The sequence below is a fragment of the Colias eurytheme genome, chromosome 21, assembly GCF_061535395.1.
Source record: "Colias eurytheme isolate Ceu_HAF_F1 chromosome 21, ilColEury1 Martin Lab GWU primary, whole genome shotgun sequence".
Lineage (NCBI taxonomy): Eukaryota > Metazoa > Arthropoda > Insecta > Lepidoptera > Pieridae > Colias > Colias eurytheme.
The window spans coordinates 895,655-917,400 of NC_143000.1; the positions used below are offsets into that span (position 1 = coordinate 895,655).

At 35.3% G+C, this 21,746-nt stretch overlaps 1 protein-coding gene across 1 annotated transcript in view; it reads left to right on the plus strand.

The window, feature by feature from the left end:
• LIMK1 (LIM domain kinase 1) overlaps positions 1–21,746 on the plus strand; it is a 50,774-nt gene that overhangs the window by 3,047 nt on the left and 25,981 nt on the right. The window contains exons 2-11 of the mRNA XM_090114604.1: positions 4,290–4,380; positions 4,680–4,794; positions 6,424–6,554; positions 7,033–7,146; positions 9,156–9,242; positions 10,681–10,810; positions 11,192–11,475; positions 17,971–18,082; positions 18,420–18,545; positions 20,192–20,434. Coding sequence (XP_089970730.1) covers positions 4,290–4,380; positions 4,680–4,794; positions 6,424–6,554; positions 7,033–7,146; positions 9,156–9,242; positions 10,681–10,810; positions 11,192–11,475; positions 17,971–18,082; positions 18,420–18,545; positions 20,192–20,434 — 1,433 coding nt within the window. The remainder of the gene's footprint in view (positions 1–4,289; positions 4,381–4,679; positions 4,795–6,423; positions 6,555–7,032; positions 7,147–9,155; positions 9,243–10,680; positions 10,811–11,191; positions 11,476–17,970; positions 18,083–18,419; positions 18,546–20,191; positions 20,435–21,746) is intronic.

Genomic DNA, 21,746 nt, shown 5'->3' on the forward strand with positions numbered 1-21,746 from the left:
AGCCGCGGGCGGAAATCTAGTAAGCTTATAAGGGAGAAAATATTTAAAAAAAAATTACATAGAATTGAATAATAATTAATGTAATGTAAACTTGTATATGGGCAAAAAGTTGTGTCTCTGATAAAAGACACCTATATAACAAAAATGCTTCTGTAAAATTAGGTCACCCTTACAGAAAATCGGCGCCAGGGTTCCTATTATCTCATCCCGTTTCACAATGAGTCAGTCATAAACTAATGTACATGTAGCCTAGTTTCTTTCTCTTTCAAGATTTCAAATTCAATACCCTATTCTTCTTTTTTATTCTGTTACACTTCATAAACGATATTTCTGCGAAATAAAACTATTGCTAGTGAAAAAACCTAAAATGAGTGACTTATTATTAATGCTGGTCGTTCATAAAACAAAAATAACACACATTACTTAATACAAGTAAAAAAAAACACGCATAAACTCGTGATGGTGTATAAAGTTTGGATGAAACCTGCCTATCAAAATCGAGTAGGTATAAAGGAGACGGTTACATACAAATTACGCTTATAACAGCGTATTAATAAGAAAAAATGTAAACATTGTATTTGTTGCATATTTTTCTAAGCATGCGCTGCATTAGAAAGGACATTGAAAAAAAGCAAACGATTTTATTTGCGTAATAAATGACGCACATCCTTTAACATGACGAGTCTTTTCTGCCGTGTGTACATGAATGGGTTCATACAGGATTTTCCCGCCAATGTTTACAATGAGGTTTTTTTTTTTTAGTTTTCGTGCGTGACTGTACTGCGCGGCCGCGGCGCGGCGTGCCTATAATGTGATTTAGTTATTTTAAAACTTTTTAATGAATATTAATATTTTTTTATTTATTTAAAGGAAAATATAAATTTTTTTACGCATCCGATATTTAAGTTAAACCAAGAAATAAATAATTGTCACTAGTCGCTCAATAATTTATTATAAATACTGTACTACGATATTTTTCCTTTTAAAGTAGGGAATTCCAAAAACTAAACATTACCACAGCTCTACAACCTTACAATAATAATAAAAAATTTGTTACTATGCAAATTGAATAATTTCCAACGATCTATAGTTTCTGAGAATCGCAATGATATGCGATGTTATGCTTAGTAACGCGGAAATGATAAAAATTACTTATCTCGGTATACATAACACAGGATGTTCAAAAAATTTAAAAAATTATCGATGACATGAACAAAAAAAAAAACACGAAAGAATATAGATCCTCCTACTTTTTGGACAATCGACTAAGCTTTCTGATGTTGTTAATATTTTAAATTGTAAAAAATATTTATGATTTATTTTATTTATGACACCTATTGTACAGTATACCAGTAATAAAAACATAATCTTACATGAAAACATGAATATGGTAAATGCAAAATAGGCGGCCTTATTGCATAAAGCAATCTCTTCCAGGCAACCATAAAAATCAAGGACATGTACGATGCTGGTTAAACGCGAAGGCCCAATCATAAAAATATAGAGATGGAAATGTTATTATCCATCAGGCCCCGGAATCACAGACACAATAGAAAATCTATTGTGTCGTGGCCCGATCGGGCCGTTCGGGGCTCAATGGGCTAATATTATTGTTATATAATGTTTCAAAAATTGCATATGTACATGTATTCCAAATTAATTATTACTTTATAACCTTTCTATTAAAGTAAAGTTAGTGTTTAATATTTCCGATAGCCGGTAGAAGGGCCTACGAGCGAATTTTATCCCGGGCTATGCACATGCGCTTTGCACGTTGCACTTAGCAATTACCTAGATTTAGTATCAAGCACAGCATGGATAGAATACGTTATTCTCTCTGCATATTATGTACAACTAGTGATTGTTTTAAAAACATCACAACAACGTCATAACATTGATATCGTGGAAAAGGTATGTTAATCGGTAATTGCTTGCTTGTTGCTACAGGGTGTTTCTTTTTGTTGTGTATGTGGACTGGTCTGATAATTTGTAAGACAATCTATAATGTTTACGTGTATCTTATAATGTGTGTTGTGTATCCGATAATTGACTTAATTAGGTTTGATACGTGTGTAGTGTGGAGTAAAGGATGGTACAAATAGTACCTACATAAAATATGGTAGGTACTTATAACTCGTCTGACTTGGCTACAGTATGATTTATAGCAAAAGAGCTTAATCTTAAATCCGACATTCGATTTAAAATTTTGGCATTGTGCGTATTGTAAACTGTTTCTATATGGAATTTAGATAAGTTATTGCTCCGCTCTTAGATTAAAAGAAGATAAATATTTTTAATAGTCTACTTACAAGTGAGATTAAATATTGTACGAATCTATGGTATGTTCGAAGCACTAAAAATTTTCTATACTAAACTAGAGGTCCGCCCCGGCTTCGCCCGTGGTACATATTTCGCAATAAAAGGTAGCCTATGTCCTTTCTCGGGTATCAAAATATCTCCATACCAAATTTCATGTAAATTGGTTCAGTAGTTTAGGCGTGATTGAGTAACAGACAGACAGACAGAGTTACTTTCGCATTTATAATATTAGTATGGATTGAATCATCAAACGGGGTTTTTTGTCGGCGCCCCTTATTATCAGTATACGGGCAATCAGTAATATCATTAGATGTTATCGTTCGCAATTTAACAAAACATCATCACATTCGTTACAGTCAACATGTTTCCACTTGTTTCTAGGAAAACGTTTGAAGATACAACACGTACGACGCGCGTTTCTTGAATATGTGTAATAGCGATGGCCTTGATCTTATATATACTTGGTATTATTGTTTGTATCTGGATTTATATTTATGTCGTATGAATATTTTTTACTACATTTCCACCCGCGGCTTCGCCCGCGTTTTCAAAGGAAATCCCGAATAATTCCCGTTCCGGTGAGATTTCCGGGATAGCCTATCTGGGCCTTCAGCTACCTACATAATAAATTTCATTATTATCGGTTCAGTAGTATTTGCGTGAATGAGTAACAAATATCCATCCATCCTCAAACTTTCACATTTATAATATTAGTATGTTTTTTTTTCTGCGACTTCTAAAGGAAATCTTATTGAGGATAATAAATCTTGAATCTTTTTGAGGAAAAAAATAACGTTCGGATTATGAACGAGAATCAGTTGCATTGAAAAAACAAAATCTCAAATTTGAAAATATTCTAAAGCGGAGTATTCAAGTAGGAAACATGCAATAGTAGGTATAAGTATCATTCTTGCTTCGGAAATAATTTTAAATTTAAAACGGTAATAAAATTATCTTTAATTATTTTATATTGTATATTAAATTAATTAATTACATCCTCAAGAAAAAATGTATATGTATACTTCCTTCACTGTATTGTTTAAACAACAATATAATCGTCTTAATTATGTTTTAACAGATAACTTTGATTTCCGAACTTATCATTAGTGGTAATCTCAGATTAAATCAAAGCATATTTATCTTTTAAAACGAATTAGCATGTGACTTGTATAATAATACATATCTGTATAGAGGTTTTCCCCAGTAGGTATCTAATAAATAAAAATACAGACCAAGTGCGAGTCGGATTTGGGCTTGGTTTCATCAACAGTCTGTATATGCTATTTTTGTTTCGGATTTACCGAATAAGAGTTAAGGTTTTCCTGTCATATTTTCTGCCATAAGCTGGCCAGTGGCAATCCATTTGCAGAGAGAATGCCTCTGGCGGGCGCTGGTATACGCTGTTCAGACTTACCACCAGCTCGTTTTGCCAGCTCTAGCATATGAAAGGTTTTAAGTGAAATGGTAGTATGGGAGTGATCCTGTGTATCATTCAGTTCCCTTCTTCACTGTTACCAACCTATGTTCCTTTCATCAATCATTTCTTTATTAGGGACTAGCTGTTCGCCCCAGCTCCGCCTAGGTAGATATTTCAAATTTGTAACAATCACATCTTATTAGTTACTAGCGGTCCGCCCCGGCTTCGCCCGTGGTACATATTTCGCAATAAAAGGTAGCCTATGTTCTTTCTCAGGGTCTAAAGATTATCTGTGCCAAATTTCATCAAAATCGGTCCAGTAGTTTATGCGTGAAAACCATACATACATACAAACCTTTCCTCTTTATAATATTAGTATAGATATAGATATCCCAAAAACAAAAACGGAAATCCATTCCGTTTTTAAAGGGAACGGAACGGAAGTCGAGTCTCTTGATAGGCTTGATAGGCGGTGGTAGCGTTTACCATCAAGCGCCCCACAAACTTTTGCCGACGATGATATAAAAAAATTATTAAAATGTTATTGTTACAGAAAGCCACAGCTGTGCCGGGTGCTTAAATGATTTGGGAGATGAAGACTACGTGTCCGCGCTGGGGCAGGATTGGCACAAAGACTGTTTTAGGTCAGTTATTTCTTCATACACTGTTTGAAATAAGTGGTCGTGATAATTTAATTCTGTTGTATGCATTCGTCTCTTTTTTCTATGTTTATTATCTAACAATGAATCTTAGGTACATTTCTGTCGATTAGAAGCGTTGGGAGCATCCTGTACTAGGCTGGGCTGGGTAGTTTACCTCATGAGATAGTTATATGGGTTGTCAGAAGTTCTGTATGTACTCTTGGTACTCTCATAAAGTTTTACCGCGTTTTGTGACAAACTATTAATCGGAAATATATATAATTTTTCATTATATCTTCCAGGTGCTCAGTATGCGATGCTCAGCTGACGACGTGGTACTTCGAGAAGGGCGGGCTTTTGTTTTGCCAGGCGGATTACTGGGCGCGATTTGGGGATATTTGTCAGCAATGTTCAGAGGTTAGTCATACACATAGAATGTCTATAAATGCACTTTATAATTTACTTCGAAAATAGAAAGATAAATATTATGGTTGATGTTCCATAAGTTGTTAAAATAGATATTGTAGAGAAAACTTAAACATAAAACTATAAAAAAAAAATAGTTTATTGTGCTATGCTAACGTATCAGACAAGGTTTCAAAATCAAAGGTGTATCTTGGTAAAATATGCACATACAAGTGTATTGAAAGGTTAAGATTAATTACCTATTAATTAAATTGAATAATGCATATGTTAAAAACAGTTAGTAATTCTACACACACACACAGAGAGACACACACACCGACGTAGAAGCGGTCTATGCCAACAAACTAGCATTTACAGACATTCCGCGTTATCTACATTCTACACACACACACAAACATAGTAACATACACATTCACGTACTCCGTAGTGAGACAAAGATAGAATATATTACATTTAAACTATTCGCCGAACGTAGAACGTAGTGCAATGTAACCGCACATGACCGTCTAAATGCAACCCGGTTAATCTATACTTATAATAAATCTGTAGAGAGGCCAATTCTGTACATGAAATATATTTAAAAAAAAACTATGAAGGGGTGATAAGGGATCGCTACTGATGCCAAAAATGCAATCAGTAAAATTTTTGTCTGTCTGTCTGTCTGTCTGTCTGTCTGTATATTCGCTATAGAAACAGAAACTACATGACGGATTTTAACCAAATTTGGCACAATTATTCTTCATACTCCTGGGCAGGTTATAGTAAAAGAATCATGTAAATCGGTGTAGAAACACCAAAGTTATACATGAAATACGCTATAAGTCATCGCGCGTGAATACAGAATCATGCCATAAGGATTATTTTTGTGTATCAGTTGCCGCGTTCGACGCGCTTCGCGGCGGGAGCTATAAAAAGGCGGCGGGTCTGCACCCGTTTCGCGTTGTCACGGCATCACGTGTGAACGGCTGAACCGATTTCGATAATTCTTTTCTATTATATTCCTTGAAGTACGAGGATGGTTCTCATGTTGAGAAAACGTAAATATGTTCCACGGGCGAAGCCGGGGCGGACCGCTAGTAGGGAATATGCATAAAATTTTAAATGGCCTAAAATATTTTTTTCTCGAATATTATTATCGTAATATTATAATGAAAAGTATTTTTTTTATTTACTTATTATTTAAACCCCTAAAATAATATTCAAAAAGTGCAAAATAAGGGAGCGAACTTCCAAAACGCGCCACCATTGATCGAACGAAATGTGACTTCATCTGACACGACATTGTATTCATCACTCCACAGTAAACACTAAGGTGTGGGACCTAAACCCACTGACCGTGTCATGTGACATCACGCAAAGCGCGCTTAAAATGGCGGCGTTTGAACTGCTTAAATTTTTTAAAAGTTTTAAATTTCTTTTTAAAAATATCTAGAGTGTTTTGAAGCCCATTAATATTTTTTTCTACGTTATAAAATAGTAAACTTTTAATTTAAGACAAACAATAAAAACATGAATATACCCCATTTTAGCTGTCTTCAGGGGGAACAGCAGTGCTTTCTAATGAGCGCAATAGACTTTGAACACTACTGCCATGAATTAAAGTGGTAATTTGACTTTTAGATAATAACTGGCCCGGTGATGGCGGCGGGCGAGCACCGCTTCCACCCGGAGTGCTTCGCGTGCGAGGCGTGCGGCGCGCACATTGACGACACAGCGACTTACGCGTTACTTGATAGATCGCACTTGTACTGGTGAGTTTGATGTTTATTAAAGAGAAAATTCAAAATTTAAATAAAAAAAATTATTTATTTTTCACATTTTTTTTACAAAATTTCACATAAATTGTAAATCCTTGGTTAACCCACTAGGAAATCCTGTGCGGGGTCAACCTGTGAAACTTCTTTATTTCAAGGTCGCGTCATGGAGTAAGGCGACGATTTTGATATCTTTGAATCTTGTCAAAGAAGTTTCACTTCTGACATGTGTGCTTGGCATACACGCTCTTTATTTATTATTTATTAATACTTTATTGCACTTAAATCTAGAATATAGAATGCAAACTTAAAGATAGCTTAAACTACACTCTTTTTTCTTTTCCTTACCAATTCCATTTATAATTATTGGAATGGTATAAAATTAAAAATTTCATTTAAAGACATGTCACTTTCCATACTGTTATCCATATTAATACTGTGCTTTTGTTAAAAAAAACATACATTTTTCGCATAGTGGTGCGTGCTACACATGCTGCGTGGGTACCGAGAGACACGCGATCCGCGTTGTTCGACTCCCGGCGCGAGCACTGCGGCTTGCTTCTACACGCGGCGCGCTTTCTATTGCTCAGTGAGTATATACGCACATACATACATACATATACACATATATATACATGCACACAGACACATTATATATATGTCGGTTCGCTATATACACACGCCAAGTGTACAAAATACATATAAACATAGGTGTACACATGTAGATACACACAACATACGCACGACACACGCAACATACGCACGTAGACAAAAACTCAAACTCAAACATTTAATTATTCAATTAGACTTCTAGAAGCACTTTAAAATCGTCATAACATATTTTTAACATTTACTATAATTTATACATGGCGGCTCGCTATACACGCACTCGTGTGCGTACAAATTCAAATTCAAATTATATTTATTTGCAAGAATGTAGTTACAAATTACAGATGTTTTAATTACAATATTATGTGGCTAATACATTCTACCCATCGATTGGGTGTGCAAATATTAAAATAGAAAGCAAATTAGTCTAATTATTTAAATGTACACACAATTCAATTTTTACAATTACACGAACACATATTACACGATTATATTACACAAGAGATTAGATACACCCAAAAAATACGTACTCAACAAGGCGCTCGTTCGCGCAGTGAGTATACGTACATACACATTTTTACACACGTGTACACATGTAGATATTATCACACTACCCTACGTAATGTATATACACACATTTTACACTTTTGTATTGTACACTATGTCTTATGTGTTATTTTTATCGTGTTACCATAATAAAGGCACAGGCAGACGGCAGTTGTTTCATACATTTCTTAAAAAAAAGTAATTTTATATTTTTAATATTACAAGAAATAGATAGGCACACATTCCACAAACATAAATTAATTAAAAAGTCATTAGTATTACCTTAATAGAGGTGTGTTGCATTAGTATAACCTAATTATATTAAAAATGAAATCAAAAACACAGTTTTACGCCGTATATCAGTGTTGATAGTTGTGTTCACTTGAAATTATTTTCTCTACAGTTCGTTTTATTGAAGAAACCATCAATTATGTAAGAGTGTGAATTTGTGTTAACAAATGGTGTTATATTAATGTAAATAACACTAAATTTATGGATTATAAAATTGCTTTGTGTCACTAAAAATATACAAACTTTAAGGGCCAGATTAACTTCTTGCTAATAAAGTCACACATAGCCTATTTAACACTTTTTATCGCATACTTTAATAGTTAATACATAATTCATTGTTTAACTGTCTGATAAGCTAACTGGAACATATCTAGAAGTTGTGAAACTTTGTCTAATATCATATTGAAACATATACGCTGTTTTTAATACCTGGGTACTTTTGTGCATTTTTTTAGGGTTTGTAGGGTACAAGATGTTACTTATATTTTTTATTGTACAAATAAATGTATCAGTTAAATAATTAAACTGGGCGAGTGAAGCCGGAGGCAGACTAGTTTATGTCCGCTCAGTGCAGTAATAAAGGGTTTGATAATGTGCTAGACAAAAAAAAATTAAAGCGTAACTACTAATTATCACCCACGTAAAGATTGCAGTTGTCTTATGGGTAATATATTTTAAAAGCCAAAAGTTATCATAATTTAGGTATACCATTTTATCTAATAAAGTACCAAAATCTCTGACAACTGCAATCTCACTGTAATCTATAATATTTTTAACGATCATGTACATTTTAACCACTTTATGTTACATCGGTAAAATTAAATTTAAAAAAATGCGTATTCAATCCAGTGCGATGTTTTCAATTTTCAAACTATGAAAATGAAAATACAATAATACGAATTAAAAATTCCTTGAGAGTAAAAAGCCCTGGGGACAGTTTTTACGACTTATTGAAAAAGTCAATGAATTCCTATTTAATACTTGACTTACATTTGTATTTTCTCTTGCTTTTCATAATAAAGAAGTTGTAAAAATGTTCTTAAAACTTAAGTAATTTACACTTTAAAATCCATATTAAAATAATAAATTCCCCATGCAAAAAAACATTAAAACTACCGATGTAACATAAACCATTAACAACAACGTTCGCAGCGAGCGTTGCGCGGGCAAGCTGTCCGCACTCGTGCGATCTTTACTCCGCGCCGCGCTGCAGGCGTGCGTGCATCTCACGTGCCATAGGTATATGTGTGGTTTCAGGGTATATGTGCTTGGGGTGCGTAGTGTGATGGTATACAGGGTTAGTTTTCAATGACTGGCCAAATTTTCAGAAATGGTTCAGAATCGATAACATTTTCGATCTAATGAAAAAAAAAAAACGTTTTTTTTTAAATTAGAATTCATTCCTGTCCGCCACTAAAAAGCGAACGTGTTATTACAAAAGCACAATTCAGTTCAACAACCTAGATAGGTAGAAGTTAGCACACACATAAATTTGGCGATGCGCGCACGCACACAAGTGCATTGATTCTCAATAAGCTTATCGCGTGTTTACGATTTAGGAAATTGTGAGACATTTTCAAATGAATGCTATTTTTTTTTATTCGACAATAATATTTCAAATGGACCTTTGGTTTAATATCTAGATCATAATTTTAAATTTTGGCTGGTCATTGAAAACTAACCCTGTATGTGCTTGATCTGGGTAGTTTGACGCTTGGTTGATATGATATTATAGGGTACAGCCTAAGCATAGTACTTGAGGTGTATGTATAATTTAATGCATGATCCATATAGGGTACCTTTCGTCTCGTCTTGTAGGGTACAAAGTTAACACAGTGCCACAGGTACGTGAGACTGGACTGTGTATAGGGTACAACATAAGCACAGTACCTGAATAGAATGTACATATAATTTAATGCATGAGTTATATAGGGTACCTTTCGTCACGTGATGTAGGGTACAAAGTTAACACAGTGTCATTAGTACGTGAGATTGGACTGTGTAGTTTGACGCATGCTTTTGCGTAACACGATGCTGTATGGTTTTATTGGTAGTATGTCGTTTCGGTTTACTGTGTCTCCTGAACTATACTATATGTAAAAATTACTTCTTTCATGTTAGTACCTGTTGTATTCTGTTTTACTTGTGTTATTTTTATTTGAACAATGTATATGTTTGTGCTTTGGTTGTTTCTTTTTATGTAGTGTGTTGAAATCAATACTTATTGCAATTCGCTTGTTTGTTTAGTTTTTTTTTTTTAATTCTTAGTATGTTATCAATTACCATTGGCAAGAAATGATTCGTTCTCCTTAAGGACCTTTAATTTTAAGGCCTGTATTAACTTAAATGATTTATAAATACCAAAATCCTTATGGTCTACTAGACACGACCTCGAAATAGAGTAAAACACCGAAATAAAATTCGAATCTCAAAAGTTCAAAACGAATCATTACTTGCATTCATCAAAGGTTGATTTCACTGGTTGACAATATCTCTGAAAAGCTCTTCAAGCTATTTTACTTTTTGTCTATCTAAAACTATGATGTACATATACTTACAATTTTTATATAATTTTTTTCTACTCTACCTGCAGCATTAACTTAATAGAAGCTGTGAAACCGGCCATTTTACATTTTTTTAAACAGCCACCCAAAAAATATTCTTCTTCCACGTACAGGATAGACTCAAGCTGTGGTATGCTCACATTGCATATTGGTGACCGTGTGCTAGAAGTAAACGGGTCACCCGTGAGGAACCGGCCTTTGGCTGAAATAGAGCGGGTGCTGGCTAGGCCTGATGTTATACAGGTAACATATTTACTTTTGAAAATAATATTGTTTTCAAAAAAGTATAAGCAGTATTTAACTTAATCTATTACACTGATATAATGTTAATTCGTTATATATCTCTCTCCATTTATGACTTAACTATTATGTAATGATATATTCTCTCAAAAAAAATGGAATATAATATACGTACTAACAAATTTTTATCAATCAATACAAAATGGTTTTCAGTATTGTGCACTATAATATTTTATGAACGTATTTATTGGGTCATGTAATAAAGCTAAGTAAAATAAGTAAGTTAAAATCGATAAGTATTCAAATTCTACAAAAACGAATAAAGTATTCTCGTGTTCAACAAATAAAATATTCATGTAAATAATATTTTATAATATTTTATAGCTTACAATAGAACACAATCCGGACACAATAAACGCAAAACGCGGCATCAGTACACCAAACGATGACAAACATAAACACGACAAATCACCAGTAGAAAGGAAAATAAAGGAAGATACTAAAGTGCCCAAAAAGGCAGAAGAGGAGGGAGTTAAAAAGGAGAGATTGTTTAAAAGGAAAGGGGAGGAGGGGGGGAAGGTACGGGTTATAAAGAGGAGACAGACACCCGCTTCGCCGTTGCTTGGGGATAAGGAGAGGAGTAGCAGTATGTCGAAGTTGCTTGATGTGTAAGTGTTGTTTCGTTTTTCTTAGGGTACACCCTAAGGAAAGGTTGAACTTAACTATTTAATGATAGAATGCACTAAGATTGGTGAGGTTAATAGTGGTTATATCTAATACTATAGCAAATTTTAACTCCAGTCTACTACACAATTTATCTTGCAGCCAATAACGATTTCAACGGTAATTCTTTTCGATCTCTAGCCGTTCTGAAAAGTTACAAAAGTTTATCACCACACAACTATAAAATAAATATATACAACTTTGTAAATTCTTATATGTATTTAATTGTTTATTTTATTTTTTTTATATTAAAACACAATCTGATCCCATACTAAGCTTTCGCTTGTGTTATGGAAACCAGATGGCTGATAAACATAGGTACATATATATAATTTTTAAATAAATACTAATATATAGATAATTAACACCCAGACACAGAGCAAACATCTATGTTCATCACACAAATATTTACCCCGGGTGGGAATCGAACCCACGACCTCTGGGTTGGAAGCCACTACCAACCAAGCCAACTGGTCAGTCGATATACAGGGTGGCCCGTTTATAGTGGTCCAAAAATTTTTTTCAGCTTGAGAGCATCATGAGTAATCATTTAAAACAAACTTTAGTTAAGCGAAAACTTATGGTTTAGAAATTATGATTTTTTTTATAAATAATCCGGAGTTTCAATATTTTTGTCACAAAACCACTCTGTTATGAAAACTACTGGACCGAATTGAATGAAATTTGGTATAGGTATAGCGCAATAACCTACCTATCGCACTATAGGCTCATCTTGTGTAAATAATTAGACTGCATTTTTTTATTTTAACTTTTTCCGTAGTTTTTTGAATTTCTCGGCAAAATATGGATTTTTCGAAAAAATCCTGTGAAAAAAAAATGTACCACCAAGATTTTGCTGGTACTGCTAAAAACTACCTTAACATACGGTTATTCTTGACACAAAAAATCATAGTTGTCCTTCGATTGTAACATCTTCAAAAACAACATCATGTACATTAAAGCATGGAAATCGAAAAATTACGAAATTTACCATAATTTAATTTTAATCATTTGGAACGGCCAATTTTTGTTTAAAGAACCATATATTGCCGTAAAAGTCATTAATAATCAGTATTCACATGGCTATAAAACTTAAAATGAATGAAATAAAATTTTAACCTGCCAGGCAAGATAACTTAACTTTATTCTAATGTCAATTTATTGAGTTTTTTTTTGTTGTTTAGTTTTTATGATTAAATCTTAATAAAAGGTTTGGAGAATTAATAAAACAACATAAATATTAATTAAAATATTGTTTATTTTTTACAAAAGGTTTTTGAAATGCAGTCCGCCTTAAGGCTGCAGTCTAGCAAAATTGCGTTTTCAACAAGTTATTTGACAATTTTTTCCCGGCTAATGAAATGATAAACTGAATTTTTTTTTCTTGTTTATCAATTAGTGTTATATACGCAATGCGCGTGAATTTTTTCACATTTATAAAGTTACTTTATGTTACCTTAATCAGGCCTTAGAGATAAGTCTCTTTCCCCCAAAGACATTTCGAGCTAAGTTTGTGCACTCACTACGTTGCAACCGATTACAATTTACACAATCTGATCAGCGCATTATTATCCTTATATAGTCGTTATTAAAAACTGCTGAATACAATTGCCGAAAAACTTATGATTTTCTTAATTAGGACGTTATAAATTCATTAAATTTCCCATTTTTTGCCTTACAAAATCGATTGATAAATACTGCTAAAAGTTATTTTTTCCATTAATTTATTCGAGTTGGTTGAAGACCAATGAGTATTAATCCTTTAAATTTTTTTTTTTTGAATTTTGATAATTCTTTAAATATTAAAAAAATATTTAAAATAATAAGTAAAAATCCTAGCGAATTTCTTTAGTCGCGCTCCTTGGGCCGGAGCGTTCTGACGTGTGCTCTACGCTCGATTTTCCTTCATACCGAAGTGAAAGTTGCTCTACTTCATTAAATTTAATATTTTTGTTAATTATTGATTATTTTTATCTTAGTTTTGTGCAAATATTCGTATTTTTAAACATTTGATTTCGATATGGAAAATAAAGGAAAAAAATACGCGTGTAACTACTAGAAAAAAAATTATCTTCGAACATAAAGTTAATGAAACCAAATAGATTGCAAAGGTGATTGGCAACAATTTCTTTATTTTACGGGGTGTCAGTAAAGGGATGTATATTTCTTTAAAACTAAAGTAAGCTCATAAATTTTCTTATAATATAATTTTTTTGAAGTTCCAAAAATGTTTATTTTTCGTTTGAGAAATACGAAATATAATATAAACTTGTATTGAGAACTTGAACTTCCCAAGTTCATCCGGGGAAATCCCCATACGGGGAAAATGATTTGTTTACTCCAAAATTGATCCGAGGTGTTTTAATTTTTTCTTCTAGTCATTTTCAACGTAGCGGCATGTTGTTTGATTATTAATTTTGTAACTTAAATACAGGATGTTGGTTTTATATTCTGATCTTACAGACGCGCTGACAAATTTAGTCCACCATTTCTAGTTTAGTCTACCAACTCTAAGTACCAATATTAAAACGAATGGATTATCATCACATCATCAAAACTCAGATGTAATGGAAGATCACAATAACATAGAAAATTCAGTGGGGTTGAGAACTAAACAAACAGAAGTAACAGAGACGCGAAGAATAAAAAAAGAGGACGAAAACGATAATTCGTTGATGCTTTCCCTTTTCGACGTATTGTTAGGGTACATCACCAATCTGCAAAAAACAAAACTGATAATTCCCAATTGCTGATTAAAAATGAAAAACAAATAATCGACAACAGTGGTGAAAATTTGCTGATCACAATGAAACATCCTTCAGTGGTAGCAGATTTACTCATTTAAAATGTATCGGTGAACAGCGTAAAGGAGAGGAGGACAGGAAAACATTATGAATGTGGATGGTGGATTGTATACAGGGTGTAATCGATAAGTATGTGCAGGCGATTATGACGTTATTATTGCAGGTATCAAAAAACTTAAAACTGATATCGAAATTACTTTACCTAATGAGCAAAATGACAATAATAACTTTTTAAAAGTATAACGAGAAATATCTAAAAAATTTACTTTATACACTCCCATATCAAAAAGGAAAAATGGGACTAGTAGAAGTTAAATGTCTAATTCCGGCAAAAGACATGAATGCGGAAGATGCGGTTAAAAAAAAATTAATATTTGAAATACAATGCAAAAAATAACACTTTTGTCATAGATAAGAATCATGACTATTTTTTCAAATTCAGGGACAACTAAACGTTGCAGAAGCAGAAGTCTGCTTATTTGCTGTTTGGACTGGAGTGAATCATTCGTTAAAAATAGAATATATAAAAAAGTATGTAACGTTTAGGCAAAATAAAATGATGGACCATTATCAAGATTTTACATAAATTGCCTACTGTCAGAATTGATTGATTCGAGACTTCAGCATTCGATGCCCATCAAGGACCCATCCTATATCATTCAAGCGATTGAAAAAAAAGAGATTAATCCAGTGCAACCGATAAAGCATCAGAATGCTAGCAAAAGATTTATTAGGTTTATCAATATTAATCTATATATTATACATAATATAATAAATCTGTAGAAGACGCGAAGACTGACATCCGCGCGGACGGAGTCGCGGGCGGAAGCTAGTCAGTAATAAATATCTTTTGTTTTCATTTGCGTATTTTTCTATTTTATAATTTTTTAACACAAACATTACATTTTTTTTATTAAATACAAAATTTGTTTATCCGTTTTATTAGTTAAACTGAATAACTTTCACTAAGAAACTTAGGTCGAAAAAAATGTATAGAGTTAAGCATTTTGTATGGAAAGCTTATTTTTTTTATATTTCGTCCAAATTTCTTTGTAAAAGTTGATCAGTTATATAAACATGAAGTTGAAGATATCAATAGAAAGTATGCGCAAATTTTGTGTACTGATAAAAAAAAAATCACCCGGTGTAATTTTCACGAAAATTGTTTCAAATTGTCATTTTTGGTACTTATTACGAATATTAAATTATACGAATGATTTAATTTTTAAAAATTAAGTGGAGCAACTTTCCCTTAGTACATTTGTATTATTTACATATAAGTGATATAGGATGACAGGATGCATTTGTTTGCACTACTAGACCAAGCCCTTAACTAAACATAATCTGCATTTGCGTAAGAAATTTCTTCGCAGCCTTTTAAATGGCTGCCGGCTTTCTTTAATGGCTGTTATAGCGACTTGAATTTATGCCTATAAATAACCATACATTCATTATACATAGGTACATTTGTATACCAATTTATGGTATTATACCATTTATTACCATAGGTTCATACCTAAAAATTCAAGTGGATATAACAGTCATTAAAGAAAGCCGGCAGCCATTTAATAGGCTGCGAAGAAATTTCTTACGCAGATGCAGATTATGTTTAGCGAAAGGCGGACGGCATTTTGAAAACCTTTTGTAAAAAATAAACAATATGTTAATTAATATTTATTTTGTTTTATTAATTCTCCAAACCTTTTATTAAGATTTAAACATAAAAACTAAACAACAAAAAAAACTCAATAAATTGACATTAGAATAAAGTTACGTTATCTTGGCTGGCAGGTTAAAATTTTATTTCATTCAAATAGTTTTATAGCCATGTGAATACTGATTTGTAATGACTTTTATGGCAATAAATGGTTCTTTAATCAAAAATTGGCCGTTCCAAATGATTAAAATTAAATTATGGTAAATTTCGTAATTTTTCGATTTCCATGCTTTAATGTATAGTACGACATAAAAGAGATGAAATTAATTATTTTGGAACTAATTCGTTTTTCATTATCTGGCAACCCTGAATTGGCAATGTAGCTGTCAAGTTGAATAAAAATTTGTTGTTTTTTTCGTGAAGTGGAGAATTATTGAGATAAAATTGTTATTTAGAACAAGAAATTTAAATAAAAAAGGAGACATCATGAAAAAGGATAAACGTAGCGGTGTCCGTGATGTGGTATATAAAGTTTTTATTCGGTGTTTGTCCGAATTTCAAGCTGGAAATTTATTGACTGATTTGGAAAACGTTTACAAACGTACAGCAGAATATACCGGTGAGATTCCAGTTATTTTTGCTCAGTACTACGTAAAATAGAATATTCCATTAGTGACGAGTGTTTAATGTATGTATGTATGGCGATTATTACGTTTTCGCAATTTAATTTGAGGTTATTTGTATGTAAACAAAAACTAGTTTTTATAGTGCGACCAGCACAATTTGAGTCAAGAAGTTATATCCAATCCAACCAGCCTCAAATAAAGTACCTAGTTTAGATTTTACTACATAGTATAGTGATAACTGCTTTCATACAGCTATCTCTCTATTAATCAATCAAACCATAAGAAAAAAAATCATATTTACTGTATCATATTTACAGATACTGAAGATGCCCCGTACCCTCTTGCCAGTACTTCGAAACAGAGTGATGATCAGTCCTTTGAAGGAGTAGAATATTTAGATTTTGATGAATTATATTAATGTACAAAATTTATCTACAAAAAAAATAAAAATATGTGGTTTTCAAATCGCCTTGTTTTTTTCTACCCGACGGACCCAGAAAGAGGGTAATGTGTTTGAGCTGCATGTATGCTTGTTTGTTTGTATGTTTGATTCTATGTGCGCCTCTGCAGTCTAAGCATTTGACCGATTTTTATAAAATAACTAATTCGAAATACATTTAAGTAAAATTTGACCTAGGTAGGTCAATTAAAATACTAATGTATTTTTGTTTTAAATTTACACTATTGCTACAATGAAACAATTATAACGGTTTAAATCGCGGTATTTATTTTAGATTATATATATAGATTTTTGGATTTTTATTCTATAGTATCAAGATGGCTTGCGTCGCAGTATCAGTGTTGCTATATGAGCGACGGTGGCGCCCTCATTTATTTTCATCTCTTTTGTGTCGCACTGTACATGATGTTGTTTTTGAAGATGTTACAATCGAAGGACAACTATGATTTTTTGTGTCAAGAATAACCCTATGTTAAGGTAGTTTTTAGCAGTACCAGCAAAACCTTGGTGGTACATTTTTTTTTCACAGGATTTTTTCGAAAAATCAATATTTTGCCGAGAAATTCAAAAAACTACAGAAAAAGTTAAAATAAAAAAATGCAGTCTAATTATTTACACAAGATGAGCCTATAGTGCGATAGGTAGGTTATTGCGCTATACCTATACCAAATTTCATTCAATTCGGTCCAGTAGTTTTCATAATAGAGTGGTTTTGTGACAAAAATATTGAAACTCCGGATTATTTATAAAAAAAATCATAATTTCTAAACCATAAGTTTTCGCTTAACTAAAGTTTGTTTTAAATGATTACTCATGATGCTCTCAAGCTGAAAAAAATTTTTGGACCACTATAAACGGGGCACCCTGTATATAGAAGAAAATCTTAATTGTAGTGTGGATGGGGAAGAATCGAGTGGTGTGTTATGTGATCTGAGCCGAGCGAGGTCGTTCAGGGCTGAGCCGGCGCCCGGACAGAAGGTGTTCCGAGCTTCTGATCTATTACAGGTAACTAATAGTTTGGTTTAATTCGTAGTAGCATAACTTTTCGGAGTTTTATGTTATTTGTTATAATTTTGAAATTTTTATGCTGTTGATTTTTGGGGTATAAATTCATAGACTAAAAAACTTGACTGATAACTTTAACCTCAACTTATGCCTATAAATTTTTCGCACTTATGAAAAACAAATGACTAATCAAATGTCTATATGGTCACTTAAAACAAGCAAATAAAAACAAAGGTCGGTGGCAAAAATATATTGCAATTAAGGAAGTGTTATGTCATGGCATGGTTTCTTTTGGTAATATTAAAAAAAAATGCTTAAAACGTTTTATTTTTTTCAGGGTGAACTATTAGGCACAGGTTTTTTCGGGCACGTGTACAAAGTGACACATCGAGCCACTAACGAAGTGATGGTGCTGAAACAGCTGTACCGAGTCGATGAAGAGGCTCAGAGGAACTTCTTGAAGGTATTGTTTATTTATATCTTTAAATGAATATTTTAATTAATGAATTAATAGCAATGTGTTGCGCAATTAACCCGCAGACAAAAGTAAACATTTCTTTAGATAATGTGTAATTCTAGTAAATAAGCTACCTGCCAAGTATCATAAAAATCAGTTCTGTGGTTTTCGTGTGAAAGAGTCACAAACATAAATCAAACAAACAAAAATACTTTATTGTGCACCAATAAATAAAAATTACAAAAGTAAATATATAAAATAAATAGACACAGTTGAGCACAACAGGCGGTCTTATCGCTAAGACAGCGATCTCTTCCAGACAACCTGGTGGTCAAGGAAAAACAGTGTAAGTATTAGTTTATGGGCAAGAGGTGCATTTATAAAGTTATAAAGTTAAATCCATAGATTCTTACAAGCTTTCGCGTTTATAGTTATTAGGATAGGATTTAAAGAATATAAAAAAACTTCTATCGTCGATTTTTTTATACACACGGGATGTAACATCTGGAATCTATCTTGTGACAGAAAGTAATGCGTATAGGCTATGTTACATGACAGTATATGTACAAAGTGTAATTTATATTAGGTGATATTAGGTACAAATTTTAATTTATGTTACTTAACAGTAGGTACAAATTGTAATTTATGTTACGTTACAGTAGGTACAAATTGTAATTTATGTTACGTTACAGTAGGTACAAATTGTAATTTATGTTACGTGACAATAGGTACAAATTGTAATTTATGTTACGTTACAGTAGGTACAAATTGTAATTTATGTAACGTTACAGTAGGTACAAATTGTAATTTATGTTACGTTACAGTAGGTACAAATTGTAATTTATGTTACGTGACAGTAGTTCTTAGAGTATATATTAGCAAGCTATACAGCGCCGAGCGCGGATGTCACATCTGAAAACATTTATCTGCCTTAATGACTGATAGTGACGTTCGATGCTTCATATAGGAAAATATTGGCATTTGGAATTATGAAAAATGAGTAACGTATGGGTTGTTCTAGAACTTAATAATTATAATAACAAAGAATATTAAAAAAAAAAAACGTTGAAAGATAGTACCTAGCTTAAACTTATAAAAGTTTTTAGTTATGAGATTGTTGGTGTCCCATTCCGATAAAAAGGGTTATTTTATTTAAAACCTGTGGTTTCGTTGACATATTGTTGCATTTGTGTTTTAGATTCGTCATTCTTATCTCTTTTTTCACCAACTCTCTCATCTTCGTAAACCCCTTTCAGACTGTTCATAATTTACAGAAGCAATTAAATTATTAATTAAATACTATTTACCACCATATTTATACAAAAACAAACAAAATATCTTTCGTCGACTTAATGTGACGCGTATTGTTTTTATACTGATTGTGTGTGTCAAGGAAGAGCGGTGTATGATCAAATATACGCTTATATGAACATAATAGTGACACGTGCTAATATATTATACTCTAAGCAGTAGGTACAATTTGTAATTTATGTTACGTGTAGTGGGTACAAAGTGTAATTTATGTTACGTGACAGTTGGTAGCGTGTATTATTGTTATATCTCGCTTCACATTGGGAAGCTAGTGCAATTTTTACGTGACGCAGCAAGTTTATTTGCGTAATATGATATAACAAGTGTTATCTATCTCGCAGGAGGTAGCAGTGCTCCGTTCGCTGCGGCACCGCAACGTGCTGCGCTTCATCGGCGTGCTGTACCGCGACCGGCGGCTGCACCTCGTCACCGAGTACGTGGCCGGCGGCACGCTGCACGACCTGCTGCAGGTGCGTAGCCCGGGAGACACTGTACTGCGGTCCATCGGCGTGCTGTACCGCGACCGGCGGCTGCACCTCGTCACCGAGTACGTGGCCGGCGGCACGCTGCACGACCTGCTGCAGGTGCGTAGCCCGGGAGACACTGTACTGCGGTCCATCGGCGTGCTGTACCGCGACCGGCGGCTGCACCTCGTCACCGAGTACGTGGCCGGCGGCACGCTGCACGACCTGCTGCAGGTGCGTAGCCCGGGAGACACTGTACTGCGGTCCATCGGCGTGCTGTACCGCGACCGGCGGCTGCACCTCGTCACCGAGTACGTGGCCGGCGGCACGCTGCACGACCTGCTGCAGGTGCGTAGCCCGGGAGACACTGTACTGCGGTCCATCGGCGTGCTGTACCGCGACCGGCGGCTGCACCTCGTCACCGAGTACGTGGCCGGCGGCACGCTGCACGACCTGCTGCAGGTGCGTAGCCCGGGAGACACTGTACTGCGGTCCATCGGCGTGCTGTACCGCGACCGGCGGCTGCACCTCGTCACCGAGTACGTGGCCGGCGGCACGCTGCACGACCTGCTGCAGGTGCGTAGCCCGGGAGACACTGTACTGCGGTCCATCGGCGTGCTGTACCGCGACCGGCGGCTGCACCTCGTCACCGAGTACGTGGCCGGCGGCACGCTGCACGACCTGCTGCAGGTGCGTAGCCCGGGAGACACTGTACTGCGGTCCATCGGCGTGCTGTACCGCGACCGGCGGCTGCACCTCGTCACCGAGTACGTGGCCGGCGGCACGCTGCACGACCTGCTGCAGGTGCGTAGCCCGGGAGACACTGTACTGCGGTCCATCGGCGTGCTGTACCGCGACCGGCGGCTGCACCTCGTCACCGAGTACGTGGCCGGCGGCACGCTGCACGACCTGCTGCAGGTGCGTAGCCCGGGAGACACTGTACTGCGGTCCATCGGCGTGCTGTACCGCGACCGGCGGCTGCACCTCGTCACCGAGTACGTGGCCGGCGGCACGCTGCACGACCTGCTGCAGGTGCGTAGCCCGGGAGACACTGTACTGCGGTCCATCGGCGTGCTGTACCGCGACCGGCGGCTGCACCTCGTCACCGAGTACGTGGCCGGCGGCACGCTGCACGACCTGCTGCAGGTGCGTAGCCCGGGAGACACTGTACTGCGGTCCATCGGCGTGCTGTACCGCGACCGGCGGCTGCACCTCGTCACCGAGTACGTGGCCGGCGGCACGCTGCACGACCTGCTGCAGGTGCGTAGCCCGGGAGACACTGTACTGCGGTCCATCGGCGTGCTGTACCGCGACCGGCGGCTGCACCTCGTCACCGAGTACGTGGCCGGCGGCACGCTGCACGACCTGCTGCAGGTGCGTAGCCCGGGAGACACTGTACTGCGGTCCATCGGCGTGCTGTACCGCGACCGGC